This window comes from Manis javanica, chromosome 4 (assembly GCF_040802235.1).
Source record: "Manis javanica isolate MJ-LG chromosome 4, MJ_LKY, whole genome shotgun sequence".
NCBI lineage: Eukaryota > Metazoa > Chordata > Mammalia > Pholidota > Manidae > Manis > Manis javanica.
Window position 1 is genome coordinate 35301061 of NC_133159.1, and position 26374 is coordinate 35327434.

General features: G+C 39.6%; 1 protein-coding gene across 4 annotated transcripts in view; it reads right to left on the reverse strand.

The window, feature by feature from the left end:
* The window catches only part of EIF2B3 (eukaryotic translation initiation factor 2B subunit gamma), a 147735-nt gene extending 121565 nt beyond the window's left edge, over positions 1–26170 (reverse strand). For 2 of the 4 annotated variants that reach the window (XM_037021926.2, XM_037021923.2), the window contains exons 1-3: positions 26036–26153; positions 23584–23740; positions 19148–19293 (exon numbers count right to left, since the gene is read on the reverse strand). In XM_037021926.2, the coding sequence (XP_036877821.1) occupies positions 19148–19293; positions 23584–23731 (294 nt within the window). In that variant the 5' untranslated portion in view covers positions 23732–23740; positions 26036–26153. Of the gene's footprint in view, positions 1–19147; positions 19294–23583; positions 23741–26035 lie in introns of all 4 variants that reach the window. The other 2 variants (XM_037021925.2, XM_037021924.2) reach the window with 2 other exon arrangements.
* Positions 26171–26374: the final 204 nt, after the last annotated feature.

The window sequence follows — 26374 nt, forward strand, 5'->3', positions numbered from 1 at the left end:
AAACACAACTCTTAACACATTGGAGATACTGCAGGTTCAGTTCCAGGCCACCGCAATGAAGTGAATATAGCAATAAATCATGAGTCAAGTGAAACTTTTTGTTTTCCTATGCATAAAATGTTTACACTATACTATAGTAAGTATGCAATAGCATTATGTAAAAAAAAAGTACATACCTCATTTAAAAAATAATTTATTGCTAAAAAGTGCTAACTATCGTCTAAGTTTTCAGCAAGTTGTAATCTTTTTGCTGTTGGAAGGTCTTGCCTCAGTGTTGATGGCTGCTGGGTGGGTGGGTGGTGGTTACTGAAGGCTGTGGTGGTTGTGGCAATTTCCTTAAATAAAACAATGAAGTTTGGTGTATAGATGGGCTTTTCCCTTCATGAACAATTTCTCTGCAGCATGCCAAGCTATTTGATAGCATTATATCCACAGTAGAACTTCATTCAAAATTGGAGTCAAGCCTTTTAAATCCTGCTGCTGCTTTATCAACTAAGTTAGTATAATATTCTAAATCCTTTGTTGTCATTTCAACAATTTCACAATATCTTCACCAGGAGTAGACTCTATTTCAAGAAACCACTTTCTTTGCTCATCCGTAAGAAGCAATTCTTCATCTGTTAAAGTTTCATCATGAGATTGCATCAACTAGTCACATCTTCAGGCTCCATTTTTAATTCTAGTTCTCCTGCTATTTCCAGCACATCTGCAGTTAATTCCTTCACTGAACTCTTGAACCCCTCAAAGTCATCCATGAGGGTTGGAATCAGCTTCTCCCAACCTCCTGTTAATGTTGCTATTTTGACCTCTTTTGGTGAATCCTTCCAGACGGTTTTCAATTTATGTTGCCCAGATCCATCAGAGGAATCACAATCTATGGCAGTTATGGCCTTACAAAATCTACTTCTTAAATAATAAGACTTGAAACTAGAAATTACTCCTTGAGCCAGGGCTGCAGGACAGCTATTTTTTTTAAGCAGGCATGAAAACATTAACCTCATTGTACCTATCCATCAGATTGCTTGGGTGACCAGGTACATTGTCAATGAGCAGTAATAATTTAAAAGCAATCTTTTTTTCTGAGCAGTAGGTCTCAACAGTGGACTTAAAACATTTAGTAAACCATGTTGTAAACTGATATGTTGTCATCTAGACTGGCTGTTCCATTTATAGAGCATAGGCAGAGTCGATTAAGCATAATTCTTAAGAACCCTAGGATTTTCAGAATGGTTAATGAGCACTGGCTTCAACTTAAAGTCACCAGCTGCACTGGACCCTAACAAGAGAGTCAGCCTTCTGTTTGAAGCTTTGAAGCCAGACATTGAATTCTCCTGTTTAGCTATTATAATCCTAGATGGCATCTTCCTTCAGTATAAGGCTGTTTCTTCTACTTTAAATCTGGGGTTTAGTGTAGTCACCTTCAGTAATGACCATAGCTACGTCTTCTGGATAACTTGCTGCAGCTTCTACACCAGCACTTGCTGCTTCACCTGCACCTTTATGTTATGGAGATGGCTTCTCTCCTTAAGCTTCATGAACCAACCTCTGCTAACTTCAAACTTTTCTTCTGCAGTTTGCTCATCTCTCTCAGCCTTCATAGATTTGAAGAGAATTAGGGTCTTGCTCTGGACATCAATTTAGTACAATTTATGGTGGACATTCCTCAGGATTAGGCTTTGGCTTAAAGGAATGTGGCTGGTCTGACTTTTCTATCCAGACACTAAAACTTTCTCCATATCAGCAATAAAACTGTTTTGCTTTCTTATCATTCATATGTTCAGTGGAGTAACACTTTCAATTTCCTTCGAGAGCTTTTCCTTTGCATCCACAACTTGGTTGTTTGGTGTAAGACCTAGCTTTTGGTCTGTCTGAGCTTTTGACATGCCTTTCACACTAAAGTTAATCATTTCTACTTCCAATTTAAAGTGAGAGATATATGACTCTTCCTTTCACTTGAACACTTAGAGGCTATTGTAGGGTTATTAATTAGCCTGATTACAATATTGTTGTGTCCTAGGGAATAGAGAGAGACCCAAGGAGAGGTAAAGAGACAGGGAACAGCCAGTTGGTAGAGCAGCCTTAACACATACACATTTATCAATTACATTTGCCAAATAAAATGGGTGTGGGTTCATGGCACTCCAAAACAATTACAACAGTAATGTTGAAGATCACTGATCATAGATCACTGTAACAAATATAATAATCATGAAAAAGTTTGAAATATCATGAGAATTACCAAAATGTGACACAGACACACAAAGTGAGCAAATGCTGTTGGAAAAATGGCGCCAACAGCCTTGCCCGATGCAGGGTTGCCACAACCTTCAATTTGTAAAAAACATAGTATCTGTGAAGTGCAATAAAGCAAAGCGCAATAAAACAAGGTAGACCTGTACACTTTTGATGGAAATGTAAAATGGTACAACCACTTGAAGAACTATTTGGCAGTATCTAATAAAGTAAACCCTATAACCTAGAATATTTTACAAAAGATTTGCAGAAAAATGTTCATAACAGCCAAAAATTAGAAACAGGGGGTGGAGCCAAGATGGCAGCATGAGTAGTTCAGTGGAAATCTCCTCCCCAAAAACATATATATTTATGAAAATACAATAAATACAACTATTACTAAAAGAGACACCAGTGGATACAGTACAACAGCCAGGCTACATCTACATCTGTGAGAACTCAACATCACATGAAGGGGGTAAGATACAAGCCGTGGCCCAATGGGACCTTAACGCACCCCCCACCCCAGAACCCGGCAGGAAGAAAGGAGTCAGAACGGGGAGGGAGTGAAAGTCTAGGACTGCTAAACAACCAGCTCTAGAAATCCACACCTGGCACACAGACACACAGTGCATGGGGAGCTGGATATTAGAGAAATGGAAAAGCAAAACTTGCGGGCATATCCCTGCAACCGGTGCCCCGGAGACAAAAGAAAAGCAAGTGCTTTTTGCAAGTCTTAAAGAGACAGGGACCCCACAGCTGGACGAAGTCGTCCTGGCACACTCAGTCAGCAGCTGGGAATCCCAGGGAACTTTAGGTGCCCTAAACCCCTGGGCAGCAGCGCAGCTCTGAAGCCCCTCACAGCACTAAGCAGCCTGCCAATCATTCCCCCAACTGGTGTGGACCCCAACACACCAGCCCAGTAGTGGGAGAGCGGCACTGCGTGCCAGGGGTGGCGGAGCCAGAGGGGACCGGAAGCAGCCTGTGCGAGCCCGCAGCAGCAGTGACTGAGCGGCCTGGGAGCGGCACGCGTGTACTGGCGGTGGTGGCGCCAGAGGGGCACGGGAGAGGCCCGAACGCACCTGCAGTGGTGTCAGAGGGGCCTGAGTGCGGCCCGCGTGCGCCAGCGGAGGCAGCACCAGAGGGGCCTGGGAGCGGCCCACAGGAGCCAGCGGGGGTTGCAGAGGAGCAGCCCAGAAGCATCTGCGCTTCCAGCAGCCAACCGGAATCCCAGTCCAACGCACAGCCTCCCGGGCCAGACCCAAAGGCCGCTGCCAGCACACAGCTGCCCGGCAGGGGCACTGCTATCACAGAGGAAAGCACCCAGCATGCCTGCCACTCCTCAGAGGGCTCTGCTACTCTGACGGAAACCCCGCCCACAGCAGCGTAGGGGATTAACCTGGTGGCTGCTCCAGGAGTGCGGGTAACAACACAGGCAGCACAGAAGGGCAAGGCATCCAGCAAGCAGGAAAGGACTTTCTTCTCCCAGCTGACACACCCACAACCTGCCTACAGTCACCACTATCACCATGAAAAGGCAGAAAAATTTAGTCCAGTCCAAAATAGTCCAGACAACTCCTGAGAGAGGATCTGCAGAGATAGACCTAACCAGTTTCCCTGAAAAAGAACTCAAAATAAAAATCATAAACATGCTGATGGATCTGCAGAGAAATATACAAGAGCTAAAGGAGCAAGTACAGAGGGAGACTAAGAAATAAAACAATCTCTGGAAGGACTTAAAAGCAGAAAGGATGGGATGCAAGAGGCCATTAATGGAATAGAAACCAGAAAACAGGAACGCATAGAAGCTGATGCAGAGAGAGATAAAAGGATCTCCAGGAATGAAACAACATTAAGAGAACGTGTGACCAATCCAAAAGGAACCATATCCGCATTATAGGGGTACCAGAAGAAGAAGAGAGAGAAAAAGGGATAAAAAGTGTCTTTGGAGGAGGCGGAGCCAGGATGGCGGCGTGAGTAGAGCAGTGGAAATCTCCTCCCAAAAACACATAGAGCTATGAAAACATACCAAAGAAAAATCTTCCTAAAATAGAGACCACAGGACACAGGACAACATCCAGACCACATTCACACCTGCAAGAACCCAGCGCCTTGCGAAGGGGGTAAGATACAAGCCCCGGCCCGGCGGGACCCGAGCGCCCCTCCCCCCGGCTCCCGGCGGGTGGAAAGAAAACGGAGCGGTTTTTTTTTGGCGAGTGCTTTTTGGAAGCCTTAAAGGGATGGGCCCCCGTTGCTAGGGAGGCAGGGTGGCGGGACCAGTGAGCAGGTGCCTGGGACCGGCACATGAGGACAAAGAATATCCCGCGTTTCTCCCTGCGGGACCGGCGGGCAGGTGCCTGAGACCGGCGCCTGAGGACGGAGGTAATCGCGCGTTTCCCCCCCCTCTTTTTTTTTTTTTTCTCTTTTTGGCGAGCGCTTTTTGGAAGCCTTAAAGGGACAGGGACCCCGGTGCTAGGGAGGCAGGGCGGCGGGACTGGTGAGCGGGTGCCTGGGACTGGCACCTGAGGACAAAGAATATCCCGCATTTTTCCCTGTGGGACCGGTGGGCGGGTGCCTGAGACCGGCACCTGAGGACGGAGGAAATCGTGCGTTTTCCCCCTTTTTTTCTCTCTTTTTGGCGAGGGCTTTTTGGAAGCCTTAAAGGGACAGGGACCCCGGTGCTAGGGAGACAGGGCAGCAGGACCAGTGAGCGGGTGCCTGGGACCGGCACCTGAGGACAAAAAAAAAAATCGCGTGTTTTTTCCTTTTTTTTTCTTTCTGTTCCCTCTCTCATTGTTGCTGTTGTTCTTTTGGTTTGGAGAGTGCTTTTTGGAAGTCTTAAAGGGGCAGGACAGGTCACTTAGACCAGAGGCAGGGAATCTGGGGATCTCTGGGCACTCTAACCCCCTGGGCAGCAGGGAGCACAGAGGCCCCTTACGGAGATAAATAGCCTCCCGGCCGCTCCCCCTCCAACGGGGCTCCACCATTTTGGAGGAACTGCCCCAGCCAGGCCAAGCCCACAGCAACAGCGGAGATAAACCCCATAGCAACTGGGCAGGAAGCAGAAGCCCTGTCTGCGCACAGCTTCCCAGCACAAGCCACTAGAGGTTGCTATTCTCCCAGGAGAAGGCCACAAACCAACAAGAAGGGAAGCTCTTCCAGTGGTCACTTGTACCAGCTCTGCAAACTATCTCTATCACCATGAAAAGGCAAAACTACAGGCAGACAAAGATCACAGAGACAACACCTGAGAGGGTGACAGACCTAACCAGTCCTCCTGAAAAAGAATTCAAAATAAAAATCATGAACATGCTGACAGAGATGGAGAGAAAAATGCAAGAGCAATGGGATGAGATGCAGAGAAAAATGCAAGAGCAGTGGGATAAGATGCAGAGAAAAATGCAAGAGCAGTGGGATGAAGTCTGGAAGCAGATCACAGATGTCAGGAAAGAGATCACAGAAGTGAAACAATCCTTGGAAGGATTTATAAGCAGAATGGATAAGATGCAAGAGGCCACTGAAGGAATAGAAGCCAGAGAACAGGAACGTATAGAAGCTGACATAGAGAGAGATAAAAGGATCTCCAGGAATGAAACAACACTAAGAGAAATATGTGACCAAGCCAAAAGGAATAATATTCGTATTATAGGGATACCAGAAGAAGAAGAAAGAGGAAAAGGGATAGAAAGTCTCTTTGAAGAAATAATTGCTGAAAACTTCCCCAAACTGGGGGAGGAAATAATCGAACAGACCATGGAATTACACAGAACTCCCAACAGAAAGGATCCAAGGAGGACAACACCAAGACACATAGTAATTAAAATGGCAAGGATCAAGGACAAGGAAAGAGTTTTAAAGGCAGCTAGAGAGAAAAAGTTCACCTATAAAGGAAAACCCATCAGGCTAACATCAGACTTCTCGACAGAAACCCTACAGGCCAGAAGAGAATGGCATGATATACTTAATGCAATGAAACAGAAGGGCCTTGAACCAAGGATACTGTATCCAGCACGACTATCATTTAAATATGATGGCGGGATTAAACAATTCCCAGACAAGCAAAAGCTGAGGGAATTTGCTTCCCACAAACCACCTCTACAGGGCATCCTACAGGGACTGCTCTAGATGGGAGCACCCCTAAAAAGAGCACAGAACAAAACACACAACATATGAAGAATGGAGGAGGAGGAATAAGAAGGGAGAGAAGAAAAGAATCTCCAGACAGTGTATATAACAGCTCAATAAGCGAGCTAAGTTAGGCAGTAAGATACTAAAGAAGCTAACCTTGAACCTTTGGTAACCACGAATCTAAAGCCTGCAATGGCAATAAGTACATATCTCTCAACAGTCACCCTAAATGTAAATGGACTTAATGCACCAATCAAAAGACATAGAGTAATAGAATGGATAAAAAAGCAAGATCCATCTATATGCTGCTTACAAGAAACTCACCTTAAACCCAAAGATAAGCATAGATTAAAAGTCAAGGGATGGAAAAACATATTTCAGGCAAACAACAGTGAGAAGAAAGCAGGGGTTGCAGTACTAATATCAGACAAAATAGACTTCAAAACAAAGAAAGTAACAAGAGATAAAGAAGGATACTACATAATGATAAAGGGCTCAGTCCAACAAGAGGATATAACCATTCTAAATATATATGCACCCAATACAGGAGCACCAGCATATGTGAAGCAAATACTAACAGAACTAAAGAGGGAAATAGACTGCAATGCATTCATTGTAGGAGACTTCAACACACCACTCACCCCAAAGGATAGATCCACCGGGCAGAAAATAAGTAAAGACACACAGGCACTGAACAACACACTAGAACAGATGGACCTAATAGACATCTATAGAACTCTACATCCAAAAGCAACAGGATACACATTCTTCTCAAGTGCACATGGAACATTCTCCAGAATAGACCACATACTAGCTCACAAAAAGAGCCTCAGTAAATTTCAAAATATTGAAATTCTACCAACCAATTTTTCAGACCACAAAGGTATGAAAGTAGAAATAAATTCTACAAAGAAAACAAAAAGGCTCACAAACACATGCAGGCTTAACAACATGCTACTAAATAATCAATGGATCAATGAACAAATCAAAATAGAGATCAAGGAATATATAGAAACAAATGACAACAACAACACTAAGCCCCAACTTCTGTGGGATGCAGTGAAAGCAGTCTTAAGAGGAAAGTATATAGCAATCCAGGCACACTTGAAGAAGGAAGAACAATCCCAAATGAATAGTCTAACATCACAATTATTAAAACTGGAAAAAGAAGAACAAATGAGGCCTAAAGTCAGCAGAAGGAGGGACATAATAAAGATCAGAGAAGAAATAAACAAAATTGAGAAGAATAAAACAATAGCAAAAATCAACGAAACCAAGAGCTGGTTCTTCGAGAAAATAAACAAAATAGATAAGCCTCTAGCCCAACTTATTAAGAGAAAAAGAGAGTCCACACAAATCAAAATAATCAGAAATGAGAATGGAAAAATCACGACAGACTCCACAGAAATACAAAGAATTATTAAAGACTACTATGAAAACCTATATGCCAACAAGCTGGAAAACCTAGAAGAAATGGACAACTTCCTAGAAAAATACAACCTCCCAAGACTGACCAAGGAAGAAACACAAAAGTTAAACAAACCAATTACGAGCAAAGAAATTGAAACAGTAATCAAAAAACTACCCAAGAACAAAACCCCGGGGCCGGACAGATTTACCTCTGAATTTTATCAGACACACAGAGAAGACATAATACCCATTCTCCTTAAAGTGTTCCACAAAATAGAAGAAGAGGGAATACTCCCAAACTCATTCTATGAGGCCAACATCACCCTAATACCAAAACCAGGCAAAGACCCCACCAAAAAAGAAAATTACAGACCAATATCCCTGATGAATGTAGATGCAAAAATACTCAATAAAATATTAGCAAACAGAATTCAACAGTATATCAAAAGGATCATACACCATGACCAAGTGGGGTTCATCCCAGGGATGCAAGGATGGTACAACATTCGAAAATCCATCAACATCATCCACCACATCAACAAAAAGAAAGACAAAAACCACATGATCATCTCCATAGATGCTGAAAAAGCATTTGACAAAATTCAACATCCATTCATGATAAAAACTCTCAGCAAAATGGGAATAGAGGGCAAGTAACTCAACATAATAAAGGCCATATATGATAAACCCACAGCCAGCATTATAGTGAACAGTGAGAAGCTGAAAGCATTTTCTCTGAGATCGGGAACCAGACAGGGATGCCCACTCTCCCCACTGCTATTTAACATAGTACTGGAGGTCCTAGCCACGGCAATCAGACAAAACACAGAAATACAAGGAATCCAGATTGGTAAAGAAGAAGTTAAACTGTCACTATTTGCAGATGATATGATACTGTACATAAAAAACCCTAAAGACTCCACTCCAAAACTACTAGAACTGATATCGGAATACAGTAAAGTTGCAGGATACAAAATTAACACACAGAAATCTGTAGCTTTCCTATACACTAACAACGAATCAATAGAAAGAGAAATCAAGAAAACAATTCCATTCACCATTGCATCAAAAAGAATAAAATACCTAGGAATAAACCTAACCAAAGAAGTGAAAGACTTATACTCTGAAAACTACAAGTCAGTCTTAAGAGAAATTAAAGGGGACACTAATAAATGGAAATTCATCCCATGCTCATGGCTAGGAAGAATTAATATTGTCAAAATGGCCATCCTGCCCAAAGCAATATACAGATTTGATGCAATCCCTCTCAAATTACCAGCAACATTCTTCAATGAATTGGAACAAATAATTCAAACATTCATATGGAAACACCAAAGACCCCGAATAGCCAAAGCAATCCTGAGAAAGAAGAATAAAATAGGGGGGATCTCACTCCCCAACTTCAAGCTCTACTACAAAGCCATAGTAATCAAGACAATTTGGTACTGGCACAAGAACAGAGCCACAGACCAGTGGAACAGATTAGAGACCCCAGAAATTAACCCAAACATATATGGTCAATTAATATTTGATAAAGGAGCCATGGACATACAATGGCAAAATGACAGTCTCTTCAACAGATGGTGCTGGCAAAACTGGACAGCTACATGTAGGAGAATGAAACTGGACCATTGTCTAACCCCATATACAAAGGTAAACTCAAAATGGATCAAAGACCTGAATGTAAGTCATGAAACCATTAAACTCTTGGAAAAAAACATAGGCAAAAACCTCTTAGACATAAACATGAGTGACCTCTTCTTGAACATATCTCCCTGGGCAAGGAAAACAACAGCAAAAATGAGCAAGTGGGACTACATTAAGCTGAAAAGCTTCTGTACAGCGAAAGACACCATCAATAGAACAAAAAGGAACCCTACAGTATGGGAGAATATATTTGAAAATGACAGATCCCATAAAGGCTTGACCTTTATCCAGAATATATAAAGAGCTCACACGCCTCAACAAACAAAAAACAAATAACCCAATTAAAAAATGGGCAGAGGAACTGAACAGTTCTCTAAAAAAGAAATACAGATGGCCAAGAGACACATGAAAAGATGCTCCACATCGCTAATTATCAGAGAAATGCAAATTAAAACTACAATGAGGTATCACCTCACACCAGTAAGGATAGCTGCCATCCAAAAGACAAACAACAACAAATGTTGGCGAGGCTGTGGAGAAAGGGGAACCCTCCTACACTGCTGGTGGGAATGTAAATTAGTTCAACCATTATGGAAAGCAGTATGGAGGTTCATCAAAATGCTCAAAACAGACCTACCATTTGACCCAGGAATTCCACTCCTAGGAATTTACCCTAAGAATGCAGCAATCAAGTTTGAGAAAGACAGATGCACCCCTATGTTTATTGCAGCACTATTTACAATAGCCAAGAATTGGAAGCAACCTAAATGTCCATCGGTAGATGAATGGATAAAGAAGATGTGGTACATATACACAATGGAATACTACTCAGCCATAAGAAGTGGAAAAATCCAACCATTTGCAGCAACATGGATGGAGCTGGAGAGTATTATGTTCAGTGAAATAAGCCAAGTGGAGAAAGAGAAATACCAAATGATTTCACTCATCTGAGGAGTATAGGAACAAAGGAAAAACTGAAGGAACAAAACAGCAGCAGAATTACAGAACTCAAAAATGGACTAACAGGTACCAAAGGGAAAGGAACTGGGGAGGATGGGTGGGCAGGGAGGGATAGGGGGGAGAAGAAGAAGGGGGGTATTAAGATTAGCATGCATGGGGGGCAGGGAGAAAGGGGAGGGTGGGCTGCACAACACAGAGAGGACAAGTAGTGACTCTACAACATTTTGCTAAGCTGATGGACAGTAACCGTAATGTGGTTGTTAGGGGGGACCTGATATAGGGGAGAGCATAGTAAACATAGTATTCTTCATGTAAGTGTAGATTAAAAATTAAAAAAAAAGAAAGAAAGAAAGAAAAGGGGGATTACTCCTTGACAGGATAAAACTATTGGTAAATCAAAGATTAACGCATGCTTTAAATATCCTTAATGTTGATCACTTAAAGGGTGTCAGATGATCAGCTATGGAGGTACTCTTTTCTGATAATATTCCTTTCTCTTAATTAAAAAAAAAAAAAAAAAAAAAGCAGTTACTGTGTGCTGACCTCCAATGAGTTCTGCACAGTGGTATAGAGGGCATGTCAAAGTGTGGGCAAAGGGTCTGTTTGTTTCTATGCAGAAGATCAAGGCCTAGCTTGGATACCCAGAAAATGAACTAAGATATCGTATGAGGAGGAGCTTCCGGCATCAGCACTCTCTGGAGGACTTGTGCCAGGGGATGATCATCAAAAAGCCTCCACAGGTATCCGGACGATGCTGTGGTTGTGGCTGCATCCAGCCCACCGTCTCCTGGACTTGCCATAGGAATGAGGAGGGAGATGTCTAGGCTGGCCTGTGCATACAGTGAGACAACGAATTTGACCGGATCTGTACTGTTGGAACTCAACCAGGAGTTGGGAGGGGTGCAAGTTGTAGCGCTCCAAAATCTCATGACTATAGACTATCTATGGTTAAAAGAACATATGGGATGTGAACAGATCCCAGAAATGGGCTGCTTTAATTTGTCTGATGGTTCAAGTACAGTTGGACAATATCCATCATATCATAGATAAATTTTCACAAATGCCTAGGGTGCCTAAATGGTTTTCTTGGCTTCACTGGGGATGGATGGTAATTATAGATTTGCTTTGTTTATGTCACCGTATTCCTATTATGTTAATATGTGTGTGCAAATTAGTTAGTAGTTTAAAACCTATACATACTTAAGGTACTATACAAGAAGATATGTCAAAGAAATAATCAATCCTCCCATGTTTCCTTCATATGCTACAACTATAGCTTTTCTTCTTCCTTCCTAATTACAACCCTTAAATAGAATTTGTGCCTCATATCGAATTTACCGAGTATCATAATTCCTCCAGGTGGTAAAGATACCTCGAGACAAGTGCTGGGCATAGAAGCCACAGGGCATAAATCTGCAAAGAAGTAAAAAGCTAACCTTTGCAAACAATATGCCTTCTCTCTCACTTACCAACTTTACATTTCCCTGTATGGCCCCGGAAGATGACTGGTTAGCCAGAGACGGGTAAGATTCCTCAAGGGAGGAACAACCTAAGACAGGCACAGTCACAGGGGGGCCATCAGGTGAGAATTTGGGGATCAACAGAGGTGAGGCTCAGAACCTCACCCCCCCTGCTTTGAGAGAAATCTTATGCATCCATGGATGTCTTGCTGCCCTTGTCTAGCCTGGATTAATACTTAGTCCATAGGCAAACACCTGATCATCTGATCATCTACATTTGCCCTCTTACAGCACTAAACTATGTTGTCTACCTTTATCTTGCATCTACCTACCACTTCAGCATTTTATTAAAAATAAAAATAATAATAATAATAGGAGAAATGAGGATCAACATATAAATCAAGTACAAAAATCAAACGAATATTCATATTTGACCTGATTGTTTATAGGTCATAATGCATGATCAAAACCGAAAGTTTCTGTGATGACTGCCCTTGTACTGTTCACCATGTAAGAATTTATTCACTATGTAAGAATTCGTTCACCATGTAAGAACTTGTTTGTTATGCTTCAGAAGACTGGAGACTGACGAGAATTAGGCTTGAGATGGATTAATGATTGTACATTGAGCGTTGACCCCCCTATACTGAATTTTATTGTTGTTAACAACCATTTGATCAATAAATATGAGAGATGCCCTCTCAAAAAAAAAAAAATCTTTGCAAAGTTGGCTCAGTGATGCCTGATTTATTCATAAGCTAAAAAGAGGCTTGCACATCCTTTACTATAAATCGGCAAGAGTAAAATAAGAAGCTGGATCTCTTTCTGTTAAAATGTTAAATTGATCCTTGAGGATATAGAATGCTCTTAACAAAAACAAGGAAAGAAGAGTTAATAGGTGTTCTGTCTAGATATCAGTGGTTCGTTATCTTACTAAACTGGTCTGCAACTCGTTTGTCACACTTTTGAATCAATTTTAATATAATGCCTTTATTTTTAACAGTTTTATATTATCATTTCTATGTATTGCTGTGCTTCCTTTAAATATTACCTGAGACTATTTCTTGTCTTCAGGCATCTATGGCAAATGCTCATCTCATATCTTCTCTGATAACTCTTTTTGATATAGCCTTCCCCAAATTCAGGACCCAAAGTCAGAACTCCAAAACTGTAAAGATATCTATTATACCTACATTATCTTTGGAGTTTTCCAGATGTCCACTGGGCATCACAAACATTTGATTAAACAAGCAAAAGTTGAGGGAATTTGATTTCTCACCTTTTAAAAAAAGAGATAATAGAGGAAACCTGACATCCTCTAGTTTTAATATATCCAACAATATTATGTCCACAATAAGAAAAATGAGCAAGGCAAAAAGTTACATCTCTTGGTATTCGTAATATATAAATAAAATGTTATTAATATAAAAAAAAAAGTGTCTTTGAAGAAATAATTGCTGAAAACTTCCCCAAACTGGGGGAGGAAATAGTTGCTCAGACCACAGAAGCACACAGTAATCCTAACAGAAGGGACCCAAAGAGGACAACATCAAGACACATAATAATTAAAATGGCAAAGATCAAGGACAAGGACAGAGTATTCAAGGCAGCCAGAGAGAGAAAAAAGGTCACCTACAAAGGAAAACCCATCAGGCTATCATCAGACTTCTCAACAGAAACCTTACAGGCCAGAAAGAACGGCATGATATATTTAATGGAATGAAACAGAAGGGCCTTGAACCAAGGATAGTGTATCCAGCACGATTATCATTTAAATATGAAGGAGGGATTAAACAATCCCAGACAAGCAAAAGTTGAGGGAATTTGCCTCCCACAAACCACCTCTACAGGGTATCTTAGATGGACTACTCTAGATGGGAGCACTCCTAAAAAGAGCACAGAACAAAACACCCAACATATGAAGAATAGAGGAGGAGGAAAAAGAAGGGAAAGAAATAATTATCAGACTGTGTTTATAACAGCTCAATAAGTGAGTGAGGTGAGACAGTAAGGTAGTAAACAAGCTAACCTTGAACCTTTGGTAACCACAAATCTAAAGCCTGCAATGGCAATAAGTACATATCTCTCAATAGTCACCCTAAATGTCAATGGACTGAATGCACCAATCAAAAGACACAGAGTAATAGAATGGATAAAAAAGCAAGACCCATCTATATGCTGCTTACAAGAGACTCACCTCAAACCCAAAGACATGCACAGATTAAAAGTCAAGGGATGGAAAAAGATATTTCATGCAAACAACAGGGAGAAAAAAGCAGGTGTTGCAGTCCTAGTATCAGACAAAATAGACTTCAAAATAAAGTCATAAGAGATAAAGAAGGACATTACATAATGATAAAGGGCTCAGTCCAACAAGAGGATATAACCATTATAAATAAATATGCACCCAATACAGGAGCACCAACATATGTGAAATGAATACTAATAGAATTGAAGGAGGAAATAGAATGCAATGCATTTATTTTAGGAGACTTCGACACACCACTCACTCCAAAGGACAGATCCACCAGACAGAAAATAAATAAGGACACAAAGGCACTCAACAACACACTAGAACAGATAGACCTAATAGACATCTATAGAACTCTACATCCAAAAGCAGCAGGATACACATTCTTCTCAAGTGCACATGGAACATTCTCCAGAATAGACCACATACTAGGCCACAAAAAGAGCCTCAGTAAATTCAAAAAGATTGAAATCCTACCAACCAACTTTTCAGACCATAAAGGTATAAAACTAGAAATAAATTATATAAAGAAAGCAAAAAGGCTCACAAACACATGGAGGCTTAACAACACGCTCCTAAATAATCAATGGATCAATGACCAAATTAAAATGGAGATCCAGAAATATATGGAAACAAATGACAACAACAACACAAAGCCCCAACGTCTGTGGGACGCAGCGAAAGCAGTCTTAAGAGGAAAGTATATAGCAATCAAGGCATATTTAAAGAAGGAAGAACAATCCCAAATGAATAGTCTAATGTCACAATTATTGAAATTGGAAAAAGAAGAACAAATGAGGCCTAAGGCCAGCAGAAGGAGGGACATAATAAAGATCAGGGAAGAAATAAATAAAATTGAGAAGAATAAAACAATAGAAAAAAATCAATGAAACCAAGAGCTGGTTCTTTGAGAAAATAAACAAAATAGATAAGCCTCTAGCCAGACTTATTAAGAGAAAAAAGAGAATCAACACACATCAACAGAATCAGAAATGAGAAAGGAAAAATCACGATGGACCCCACAGAAATACAAAGAATTATTAGAGAATACTGTGAAAACCTATATGCTAACAAGCTGGAAAACCTAGGAGAAATGGACAATTTCCTAGAAAAATACAACCTTCCAAGACTGGCTGAGAAAGAAACAGAAAATCTAAACAGACCAATTAACAGCAACAAAATTGAAGCGGTAATCAAAAAACTACCCAAGAACAAAACCCCCGGGCCAGATGGATTTACCTCAGAATTTTATAAGAGAAGACATAACACCCATTCTCCTTAAAGTTTTCCAAAAAATAGAAGAGGAGGGAATACTCCCAAAATCATTCTATGAAGCCAACATCACCCTAATACCAAAACCAGACAAAGACTCCACCAAAAAAGAAAACTACAGACCAATATCCCTGATGAACGTAGATACAAAAATACTCAACCAAATATTAGCAAACCAAATTCAAAAATACATCAAAAGGATTGTACACCATGACCAAGTGGGATTCATTCCAGGGATGCAAGGATGGTACAACATTCGAAAATCCATCAGCATCATCCACCACATCAACAAAAAGAAGGACAAAAACCACATGATCATCTCCATAGATGCTGAAAAAGCATTTGACAAAATTCAACATCCATTCATGATAAAAACTCTCAGCAAAATAGGAATAGAGGGCAAGTACCTCAACAAATTCACAATTGCATCAAAAAGAATAAAATATTTAGGAATAAACCTAACTAAGGAAGTGAAAGACCTATACCCTGAAAACTACAAGTCACTCTTAAGAGAAATTAAAGAGGACATTAACAAATGGAAACTCATCCCATGCTCCTGGCTAGGAAGAACTAATATCATCAAAATGGCCATCCTGCCCAAAGCAATGTACAGATTCAAAGCAATCCCTATCAAATTACCAACAGCGTTCTTCAATGAACTGGAACAAATAGTTCAAAAATTCATATGGAACCACCAAAGACCCTGAATAGCCAAAGCAATCCTGAGAAGGAAAAATAATGTGGGGGGTATCTCGCTCCCCAACTTCAAGCTCTACTACAAAGCCACAGTAATCAAGACAATTTGGTACTGGCACAAGAACAGAGCCACAGACCAGTGGAACAGAATACAGACTCCAAACATTAACCCAAACATATATGGTCAATTAATATACGATAAAGGAGCAATGGACATACAATGGGGAATTGACAGTCTCTTCAACAGATGGTCCTGGCAAAACTGGACAGCTACATGTAAGAGAATGAAACTGGATCACTGTCTGACCCCATACACAAAAGTAAATTCGAAATGGATCAAAGACCTGAATGTAAGTCATGAAACCATAAAACTCTTAGAAAAAAACATAGGCAAAAATCTCTTTGACATAAACATGAGTAACTTCTTCATGAACATATCTCCCCGGGCAAGGAAAACAAAAGCAAAAATGAACAAATGGGACTATATCAAGCTGAGAAGCTTCTGCACAGCAAAGGACACCACCAATAGAACAAAAAGGCATCCTACAGTATGGGAGAACATATTTGTAAATGACAGATCTGATAAAGGCTTGACATCTAAAATATATAAAGAGCTCACACACCTCAACAAACAAAAAGCAAATAATCCAATTAAAATATGGGCAGAGGAGCTGAACAGACAGTTCTCCAAACAAGAAATTTAGATGGCCAACAGACACATGAAAAGATGCTCCACATCGCTAGTCATCAGAGAAATGCACATTAAAACCACAATGAGATATCACCTCACACCAGTAAGGATTGCCGCCATCCAAAAGACAAACAACAACAAATGTTGGTGAAGTTGTGGAGAAAGGGGAACCCTCCTACACTGCTGGTGGGAATGTAAATTAGTTCAACCATTGTGGAAAGCAGTGTGGAGGTTCCTCATAAAGTTCCAAATAGAAATACCATTTGACCCAGGAATTCCACTTCTAGGAATTTACCCTAAGAATGCAGCACTCCAGTTTGAAAAGACAGATGCACCCCTATGTTTATCATCACACTATTTATAATAGCCAAGAAATGGAAGCAACCTAAATGCCCATCAGTAGATGAATAGATAAAGAAGATGTGGTACATATACACAATGGAGTATTATTCAGCCATAAGAAGAAAACAAATCCTACCATTTGCAACAACATGGATGGAGCTAGAGGGTATTATGCTCAGTGAAATAAGCCAGGCGGAGAAACACAAGTACCAAATGATTTCACTCATATGTTTAATATAAGAACAAAGGTAAAACTGAAGGAACAAAACAGCAGCAGAATCACAGAACCCATGAATGGACTAACAGTTACCAAAGGGAAAGGGACTGGGGAGGATGGGTGGGAAGGGAGGGATAAGGGTGGGGAAAAAGAAAGGGGGCATTACAATTAGCATGTATAGTGTGGGGTGGGTACGGGGCAGGTTCTACAACACAGATAAGACAAGTAGTGATTTTACAGCATCTTACTATGCTGATGGACAGTGACTGTGAAGGGGTATGTGGGGGGGACTTGGTGAAGGGGGGAGCCTAGTAAACATAATGTTCTTCATGTAATTGTAGATTAATGATACCAAAATAAAATTAAAAAAATATATATATATATATACATACATGTATACATACATATGAAATGGGATGAATAAATGAAGCAAGGGGATTTTTAGGGCAGTGAAAATACTTGACATGACACTATAATGATGAATACATGTCATTACCTTTGTCAAAACACATAGAATGTAGAACACAAAACGTGATTCCTAATGTAAACCATGGACCCGAGGTAGCAGTAGTGTGACAGTTCAGGTTCATGGTCTGTAACAGAGGTACCACTCTCTGGGGGATTTTGAGGGTGCGGGAAAGTTGCATGTGCATGGGGGCAGGGTGTGTATGAGAACACACTTTCTACTCAATTTTACTGTGACCTAAAGTTACTCTAAAAAATAAAATATATTAAAAAAAAAAATTAGAAACAACCCAAATGGCCATCAACAGAAAAATGGGTAAATAGTAGTAAAGTTATCAATAGGATGCTATTCAGCAATAAAAAATACTAGTTATATCTGCATAAATATGATGAATCTGAAATATGTTGAAGCAGAATAAAACAGTATGATTCTATTAATATCTAGGTCATAAACAAGCAAACAAAAAACAGAACAGCAGTTGACTCTGGAAGTAAAGGACTGATTAAAAAAAAGCACAAAGGAACTTTCAGAGGTGAGGGAAATGTTCTAGATTTGGGTAATGGTAAATATATATATATTTATATAGTGTGTATATATTTATCAAAACTCATTGAAGTATGTACTTAAAGTCTATGTATTTTACTGGGTGTAAATTATTTCCCAATAAAGGAGGGGAGGCCATGTACATTTTTGCATTAATTTTTTGTTCTTTAGCTCATAGGTAGATTGAAAATACTAATACATCTATTTTCGATTACTAGAAATAGAGGAGAAAGTCTGTCCCCCAATTCAAACAGGATGACATTATCACACAGACTGAATTTTTTCCAAAGGACATCAATTTTAGTACAATTTATGGTGGACATTCCTCAGTTTATGGGCCACAGGCCATTGAGGAGACTGTGTTCTCATATCTATAATGCCCTTATTAGTTTCTTAATCAAAGGAGACTAAAGTTCAAATATTATCATGGAGCAGGGTTGGTATCTGGAATTTTAAAAAGTTCTTTTGTACTTTTTTCCAGTCAATCTGTCATCTGCAGATGACTGCTGCTATGATTTTTAAGACTATATATTAATTTTGCTTATTCATGGACTTCATATGAATAGAATCTTTTAAAGTATATTTGAATTATAAACTTTTCTATAAAGATGTACTATTACTCAAAAATATTGAAAACCAGTGACTATGACAACTAAATATCTAAATCTTCACTAGCAATCACATAAAAAGCAGTTGAAGAGTACATGGGCAACAAAGTATGTGATTCAAGAATATATTTTTGTAAAAAGCATTATCAACTATAATGCATTAGGAAAACATAAGATGATATTTATCTTCAATAGACAAGAAAAATCAAGAAATGACTTTTCACCTTAAGTTTTGGATGTATGTGGCGCAGAGAATCTGCAGTTCCCATGTCAGCTTCATCAGGAATACACACAATATCTAGCTTCATTTTCATCTTGAACTCTGCAGATAGAACCTTCTGGACATCCCTGGTTGTAACGATAATGACTTCTATAGCACGAAGGAAAAAAGAGAAAAACTCTCATTCATTTAAGCAATAATCTCATTATTTCAATTAGATTTGGTCTGTTTCTAGATTTAATAATAACAACTAATTTTTAAGCCTTTTCAATGTATCTGACATGCATTCTTTCAGTTCTTACAAAAATCTCATTTTACAAATGAGGAAACTTGAACTAAAAGATATTAAGTGGGTTTGTTCAGGGTCATACAACTAATAAACAAGAGATTGAAGATAAAACTCAAGTCTGTATGATTAGAGCTCACATTTTAACCAATAGATTACATGCCACTTCTTCTTGATGTAAAGAATTCAAATGAACATTAATCAAAGTATATACTAATGAGTTCACATTTTAAATCTTCATTTACTACAGAGTAAGAGCTATCACCACTTCCCACCAGGCAGCCATTAGTGCTTCACTGAGGATCACAACAAACCTGAGTAAAAGGCAGTCTTCACATAACAGATGTCTCCACCTTATCCCTGTAGCTATTGATCAGTAACAGAAAACTTGGGGGTTTTGTCATGGATCTTTAGTAGGGTAATGTAATCCACTGTGATATGACATGTCTTACTGATGTCTGAAGATCGGATTTTAGCTTCTCTAAAGTGGAACAATTTCCACTTGTTCCATTACAGTATTCCAGGTCACAATTATCTCTTCCTTTCACTGTTATCATTCTTTTCTCTTTTCTTCCCTTCTTCTTTTTCAAATCATTTAACCCTCCTTCCTTCTCTTTCTTTCTCTCCCCACTCTGCTTTCTTTCAGTCACTAACTCACTCCTTCATCCAATGAATACAAGTACATTTAATATAGAAAGGACAAATAGATACTGGGAATGCAGAAAGGAATTCAACATGGTTCCTATTATTAAGAAATGCAACATGGAGAAATTAGACATGGAATGATTATTTAAGGAAGGGGCAGCCTTTGAGGTAGGCCATGATGAATTCAAGTCCAACAAAAATTTCCTTAGTACATACTATAAATGAAATGCTGATGTTACAAAGATGAATTAGACACAATACCTGCTCTCAGAGAGAATGGTCTTCCATACTACTAACTACAGCATAAAACAGGCCTTGAGAGGTAGTGAGAGAGAAAAACGAGATGTAATGGAAGCATGGAGGACAGGGTGATTGATGCTGTTTGGGATTTCAAAGGGAAGGTGACACTTTCATAGGATGGAGAGGACATTTTAGGTAGAGTGTATAAAGGGAGTAACTGCAAATATGAGACAGTCTAGTGACCAAACCAAGACTCTTCTGAGTGGAGAGAGATAAATGCTAAGCAGGATATATTAACTTCTCTAAAAGTGTGAACAATATGAACAGAGTGAACATAAATTTGGCTATTAAATTCCAGAATCCTCTGTATAGCAGGCACTCTGCAATACCCGAGTGAGCCTCAATGAGAAGGAATTTTCTATGAGTGGGTGTTAAATATACTACAAAAGGCCACCCCCAAGCATAACTAAAGATACAGCAAAAGTAAAAAGAAAAAAAAAGTTACAGATGACAAATCTTAATAATTTTATAAGAAATTACTAAGGAAAGAAAGTATGATATTTTAAAGTGTATCAAGATGTGTCCATCACCTATGAGACTCAGTTCTAAAAAGAAAACCTCTTCTAAAACATATCTCGTAACATCAATGTCATATAGACTACTGCAGAGAAATATTCATGGGTGTGTCTCAGGAAGGCAATTTTCATAGTGGAATGAACACTGGATTCTAAGACTGGGCCCCAGCATCTGGCACCACCTCCACGTAGTACTCTGATTTGCTATATCTAATTATAGGACACCTCAAACTCAATGTAGCCAAAGCTGAACTCATTATGTTTGTTTAAACCTGTTCTTATCTCCTATATTCTTTCCTAGTTACTGGCATCACCATCTACCTAGTTATCCAAGCAAAGGTAGAGGAAACTTTTTCCTCTTTTTCCACTCTCCCTCCCTATTAATCATCAACTTTCTCAAATGTTCCCTCTTTTCCATCCTCTCTGCTACTTCTTTAGTTCAGGACCTTGTCATTGCTGGTGTGGACTTCTGTATCAATCTCCTGACTTACCTCCCTGACTGTAGTCTTGACTCCCCCAAATCCATTCCTCATACAGCATCCAAAGCAATTTTTTAAACTGCAAACACTTTAAGTTGTCAAATTTATTACCATAAAGTTGCTCATAATATTTATTATCTTTTAAATGCTCGTAGGATCTGGAGTGATGCCCTCTCATTCCTTTTATTAGTAACTTATGTTTTCTTTCTTTCTGATCAATATAACTAGAGATTTTACAATTTTGTTGATTGTTTTTCAAAGGATCACTTTTGGTTTTACTGACTTTCTCTAATGTTTTGTTTTCTATTTCATTTATGCCTGCTCTTTCTTTTTTATCTCCTTTCTACTTATTTGGTTTTCATTTGCTCCTCTTTATCTAGTTTCTCAAAGTAGAAGCTCAGAGGATAAGTTGGGATATTTTTTTTCTGATATTGCTTAATGCCATCAACTTTCCTCTAAACACTGCTTTAGTTATGTTCCTCAAATTTTCATATAGTGTATTTTCCTTTCCAGTAAGTTCAAAATATTTTCTAACTTCTCTTGCAATTTCTTCAGCCTCTGGGTTATGTATGTGTGATTTTATTTCCAAATATTTAATTCTCTTCATATCCTTCTGTTACTGATTTCTAATTTAATTCTACTGCAGTGACAGAATATACTTTGTATGACTTTAATCCTTATAAATTTATTGATACCTGTTTTATTTAAAAAAGAAGGTCTATCTTGGTAAAAGTTCTGACTACTTGAAAAGAATATGTATTCTACTTTGCTGGGTGGAATGTTCAATGCATTTCAATTAGGCCAATTTGTAGAAAATCCTAAGGGATTCTACAAAAAGCTGTGAGAATTAATAACTGGATTTAGCAGAGTTGCAGGATACAAGGTCAGTATAAAAATTATATAGCAACAAACAACTGGAAAATGGAATTTAGCAATTACTATTTACAGTAACATCAAAAATAAAAACTACTTAGAGATAAACTTAACAAATACAACATGTGTAAGTCCTATACACCAAAAACTATAAAACACTACTAAAAGAAATTACAGACGACCTAAATAAGTGGAGAGATATACCATGCTCATGGATCAGAAAACTCAGTATTGTTAAGATGTGAATTCTCTTCTAATTGACCTTTGGATTCAGTTCAATTTCAATCAAAATCTCTGCAACTCTTTTTGTGGAAATTGAGAAGCTAATTCTAAAATTTAAAGGGACTTGTAACAGCTAAAATACTAATCTAACCATATCATAACTTTGCTTAAACTTTTCACTGGTTTCCCAATGGCTTTCAGTAACAAATCTAAATTTCTCAGCATGGAATACAAGGCGCTTTATACAATGACCCCAGCTTATCTCACTACAGCTACTCCTCCCCCTTATACTTTATATTACAGACACATAGAATGAATAACAGCTGCCAGAACATACTGTTGTGATCATGAGTTTGTATCTCTGCATAAATGTTATTATTTTTGCATGGAATGCTCTCTCCAAACTAGTCAATCTGGTAATTTATTTTTTAAGGTTCAACTAGAGGGTCAACTGCTCAAAGTCTTCCCTGAATCCCTCAAGTGGAAAAGCAATTTCCTCTGTTCTTCTCATATACTGCCAACTTCTTCCATCTTCTCTGATCCCATCTTCTTGTATACCCCCAAGTATGAAAGATATACTATAAACACAAATACAGGTTTGTATCTGAACCTGGATTTGCAAAGCCCAATTGCAGAAACAAATCAAATTAATTCCTTATTTAAAAAACAAGTGCTTATAATGTACCTCTGTTATAACATTTATCACATTACACCATGATAATCTATTTACATGTGTATCTAAGATCAGACTTTAAGGTTCTGGAAATCAGGGCCTGCATTATCTTTTAAACTCTGTACCCCAGTGCTTAATATATTTACCTGCACATACAAATTCACATTAAATACTGACTATGAGGCACTTGGATTCCCACTCTCTGCTCCTTCTGATATCCTTATAGGGTTCACCTTGGATCACTGTGGAACCAGATCTAAAACAGTAACACTTAGTACTATCTTCTCAATAGGGTACTCCTTTATTGTAATTTAAAGAGGCCAAACTCCAGCCAATGCTGAGTCTAGTTTTCTCTCATTTATCCTCTCTCACCCTTAGAAAGCTGACAAATCACTGAGATCAAACACCCTAAACATTTTATGAGTACATTTCATTGCCATAGCTCACCTTCAAATCCGACACGCTCAAGCAGGTTCAATGGATACCAAATTAAAGGTTTGTTCCCAACTGGAAGCAGTGGTTTTGGAATGCTGGAAGTCAGGTCTGTCATCCGAGATCCCCCTCCAACTGCCATCACTACTGCTTGAAATTCCATTTTTACAAACTGCAATCACAGAGAAAAACAATTAACAGGAAAATGAATTAACAAAAATTGAAGGACACACATTACTAACCCTATTTCTATTTAGAGTATTGATACCCACTATGTCAAATGCACCACTTCTTACTTCAATAACCAGAGTAAGAGTAAGAAAGTCTCCTTAGCTGCAGCATAAGCAGTACCTTTATTATATTCTCTTATTCATTGGTATATGCTCTCCACTCCAGCCTGGAGAGATGGGCTAGAGGAGAGACATGAATTTAAAAAATCTGGTCCTTGCCCTTGAGTTGATAACAATTAAGTGGAAAAGACACATTCAGTAGATTACAATATACTACCATTAATGCCATGAGAGGGATATATCCAAGATGCTCTAGGCATATAGTGAAGGAAACACCTAAGTCTTCCTAGAAAAGAGAGGGAAGGTTTTATAGGAAGGTAATGCTTGAGCTGACTCTTGAAGATATCAAGTGGTATATATGAGTTCTTATTCCTTAAAAGAGTTTTAAAACCTTTGACTAGAATTAACAGCACATATACAAGCACATTGGGTCTCTGAAAAGTATCAAGTAACTTAAGATTCCTCTAATAATTCAGCCATCTGCTCCCATCTTCTGCTACCTTCAACTATGAAAAATATTACTATAAACACAGATGTAGGCTTGTATCTGAACCTAAATATGCAAAGTCCAGTTGCAGAAACAAAACAAATTAATTCCTTTTTTCAAACTCAAGGTAATAAATGATCTGTCCGACCTATAAAAGAATCTCTTTACAGTAGCTACCACAGAACAGAGACACAGTAAAAGGTCATAGGTCCTTATTGACTTAAAATAAAAGCATTGGGTCCTTCAGAGTCAAAAGGCCTGAGTTTGAATTCTGGTTCTGCCACTTACAGGTGATGTTACCAGGGACCTGAAATTTAAAACTCTCAGAATCTTCAGTTCTCAGAAGGGAGCCTGGTGGTTAAGTTCACAGATTCCCTTGAACCAGACTAATTGGGTTTATATTCTAGCTCTACTATGCACTATGTTTGTTTAAGTAGGGCAACTATACAACTTTTCTATGCCTCAGTTTTCTTGATTTTCTAAAAGGAGATAATTACAGTTTCTACTTCAGAGTTGTGAAGAGTAAATGAATTAATCTATATAAAGCATACAAAATGATGTCAGTCCCAAGACAAGCCCTACATAAGTGTTTGATATGATTAGACAGAGGTCAACTGAACTGTACTGTTGCATAATTCTAGCCTCTGTATTATTTCTATTCTTTCTTCCTAGGTTCCCTTCCTCCTGTGATATGGTAATCTATTAAACTTTAAAGGCATTCAGGAATTATCTTGACTAAAAAGTCATTTCTAACCTTTCCCACCCTCCTGGCAGAAGAGACTCCTTCCCTTAGGTGCTTCCACTCTACCATGTATCATCTCTACCTTTACAGGTTTTATTGCACACATATTTAAATGTCTATTTCCTGAGTTCCTTGAAGGCAGGAACTGTGTTTGTCATCACTGTATTCCCAGTACCTAACAATTCCCACCAAATGCCAGGCACTCAAACAGTGTCTGTGGAATGACGATCTGTGAACCTTACAACACTTTGTGAAAAAGTCAAGCTCAAATATGTGCTTGGGACATTAGAACCCAAGTCCCTAGGGATCTGAGATTCCTGCTCTCAGTAAGGCTCTGGGTGATAATCATGAACATAACTAACTATGATACCAGACAAGCTGTCAAATGCCTCTGTCACTGCCAAGACTGGGTAATGGGAATCAAGGCAGGTAGTTTCATCAGCCACTCAAGCTTTAGGGGTGTTCCCGGCATCTCAAGGCATGCCTCCGTCATTAGCACTGAATACCTTTCCCATTGTAAACTGGTAAGATAAAACGTTGCATCATAACTGGTCTCTCATCTGGACCTTAATGTATTGCTCTTTATATTTCATTGCCTTGCACTTGAAGAACTAAAAACAGGCAGAATAAATGAAAGAAGGGCTTAAGTGGGGAGTTCAGTAACTGTGCTAAGGGCATCTGGTCCCAAGTCTGACGCTCACTCACTGTGACTTCGAGCAGATCCTCCCCTCCTTAAAACTCAGTTTCTCCACCTGTTGCACAAGGTGGGTGGCTCGGAATCTCCCCAAGCTCCCTTCTAGTTCGGACACTTGACTTCGCGGCCAGGTCGGGCAGGGGCTCCAGGGCTCTGCGCCCCCGTCCAGCCCCTCAGGCCCTCCTCAGGGGGATTCGAGGAGCCCGCCTCCCTCACATGAAGAGGGGCCCGGCGGCCCCCACCGCGCTGCTCACCCTGTCAGTCACCTCTTGGGCGGCCTGGCAACGCAGAAGACGCGGCTTTACCTCCGCTCCAGGCGCGTGGCAACCCGCTCTGAGCGCTCCGCACGCCGCCGCCGACTGACAGCCGAAAGGCGCAGGCGCGCGATGGTCGAGCAGATCGATGGGACGCGCTGGGCAGACCCGCGGAGAAGGGCCGAGCGCCGAGCGATAAATTTGCAGTAGAGGCACGCCCACGAAAGGAGGCGGGGCCTTCTATACACTTTCGTTCATTCATTCACAAATCGCCAATGCCCATTGTCCGCTCCAGTATAGGGCGCCTGGGATCCACATTAGTACAAGTCACAGTTTCTT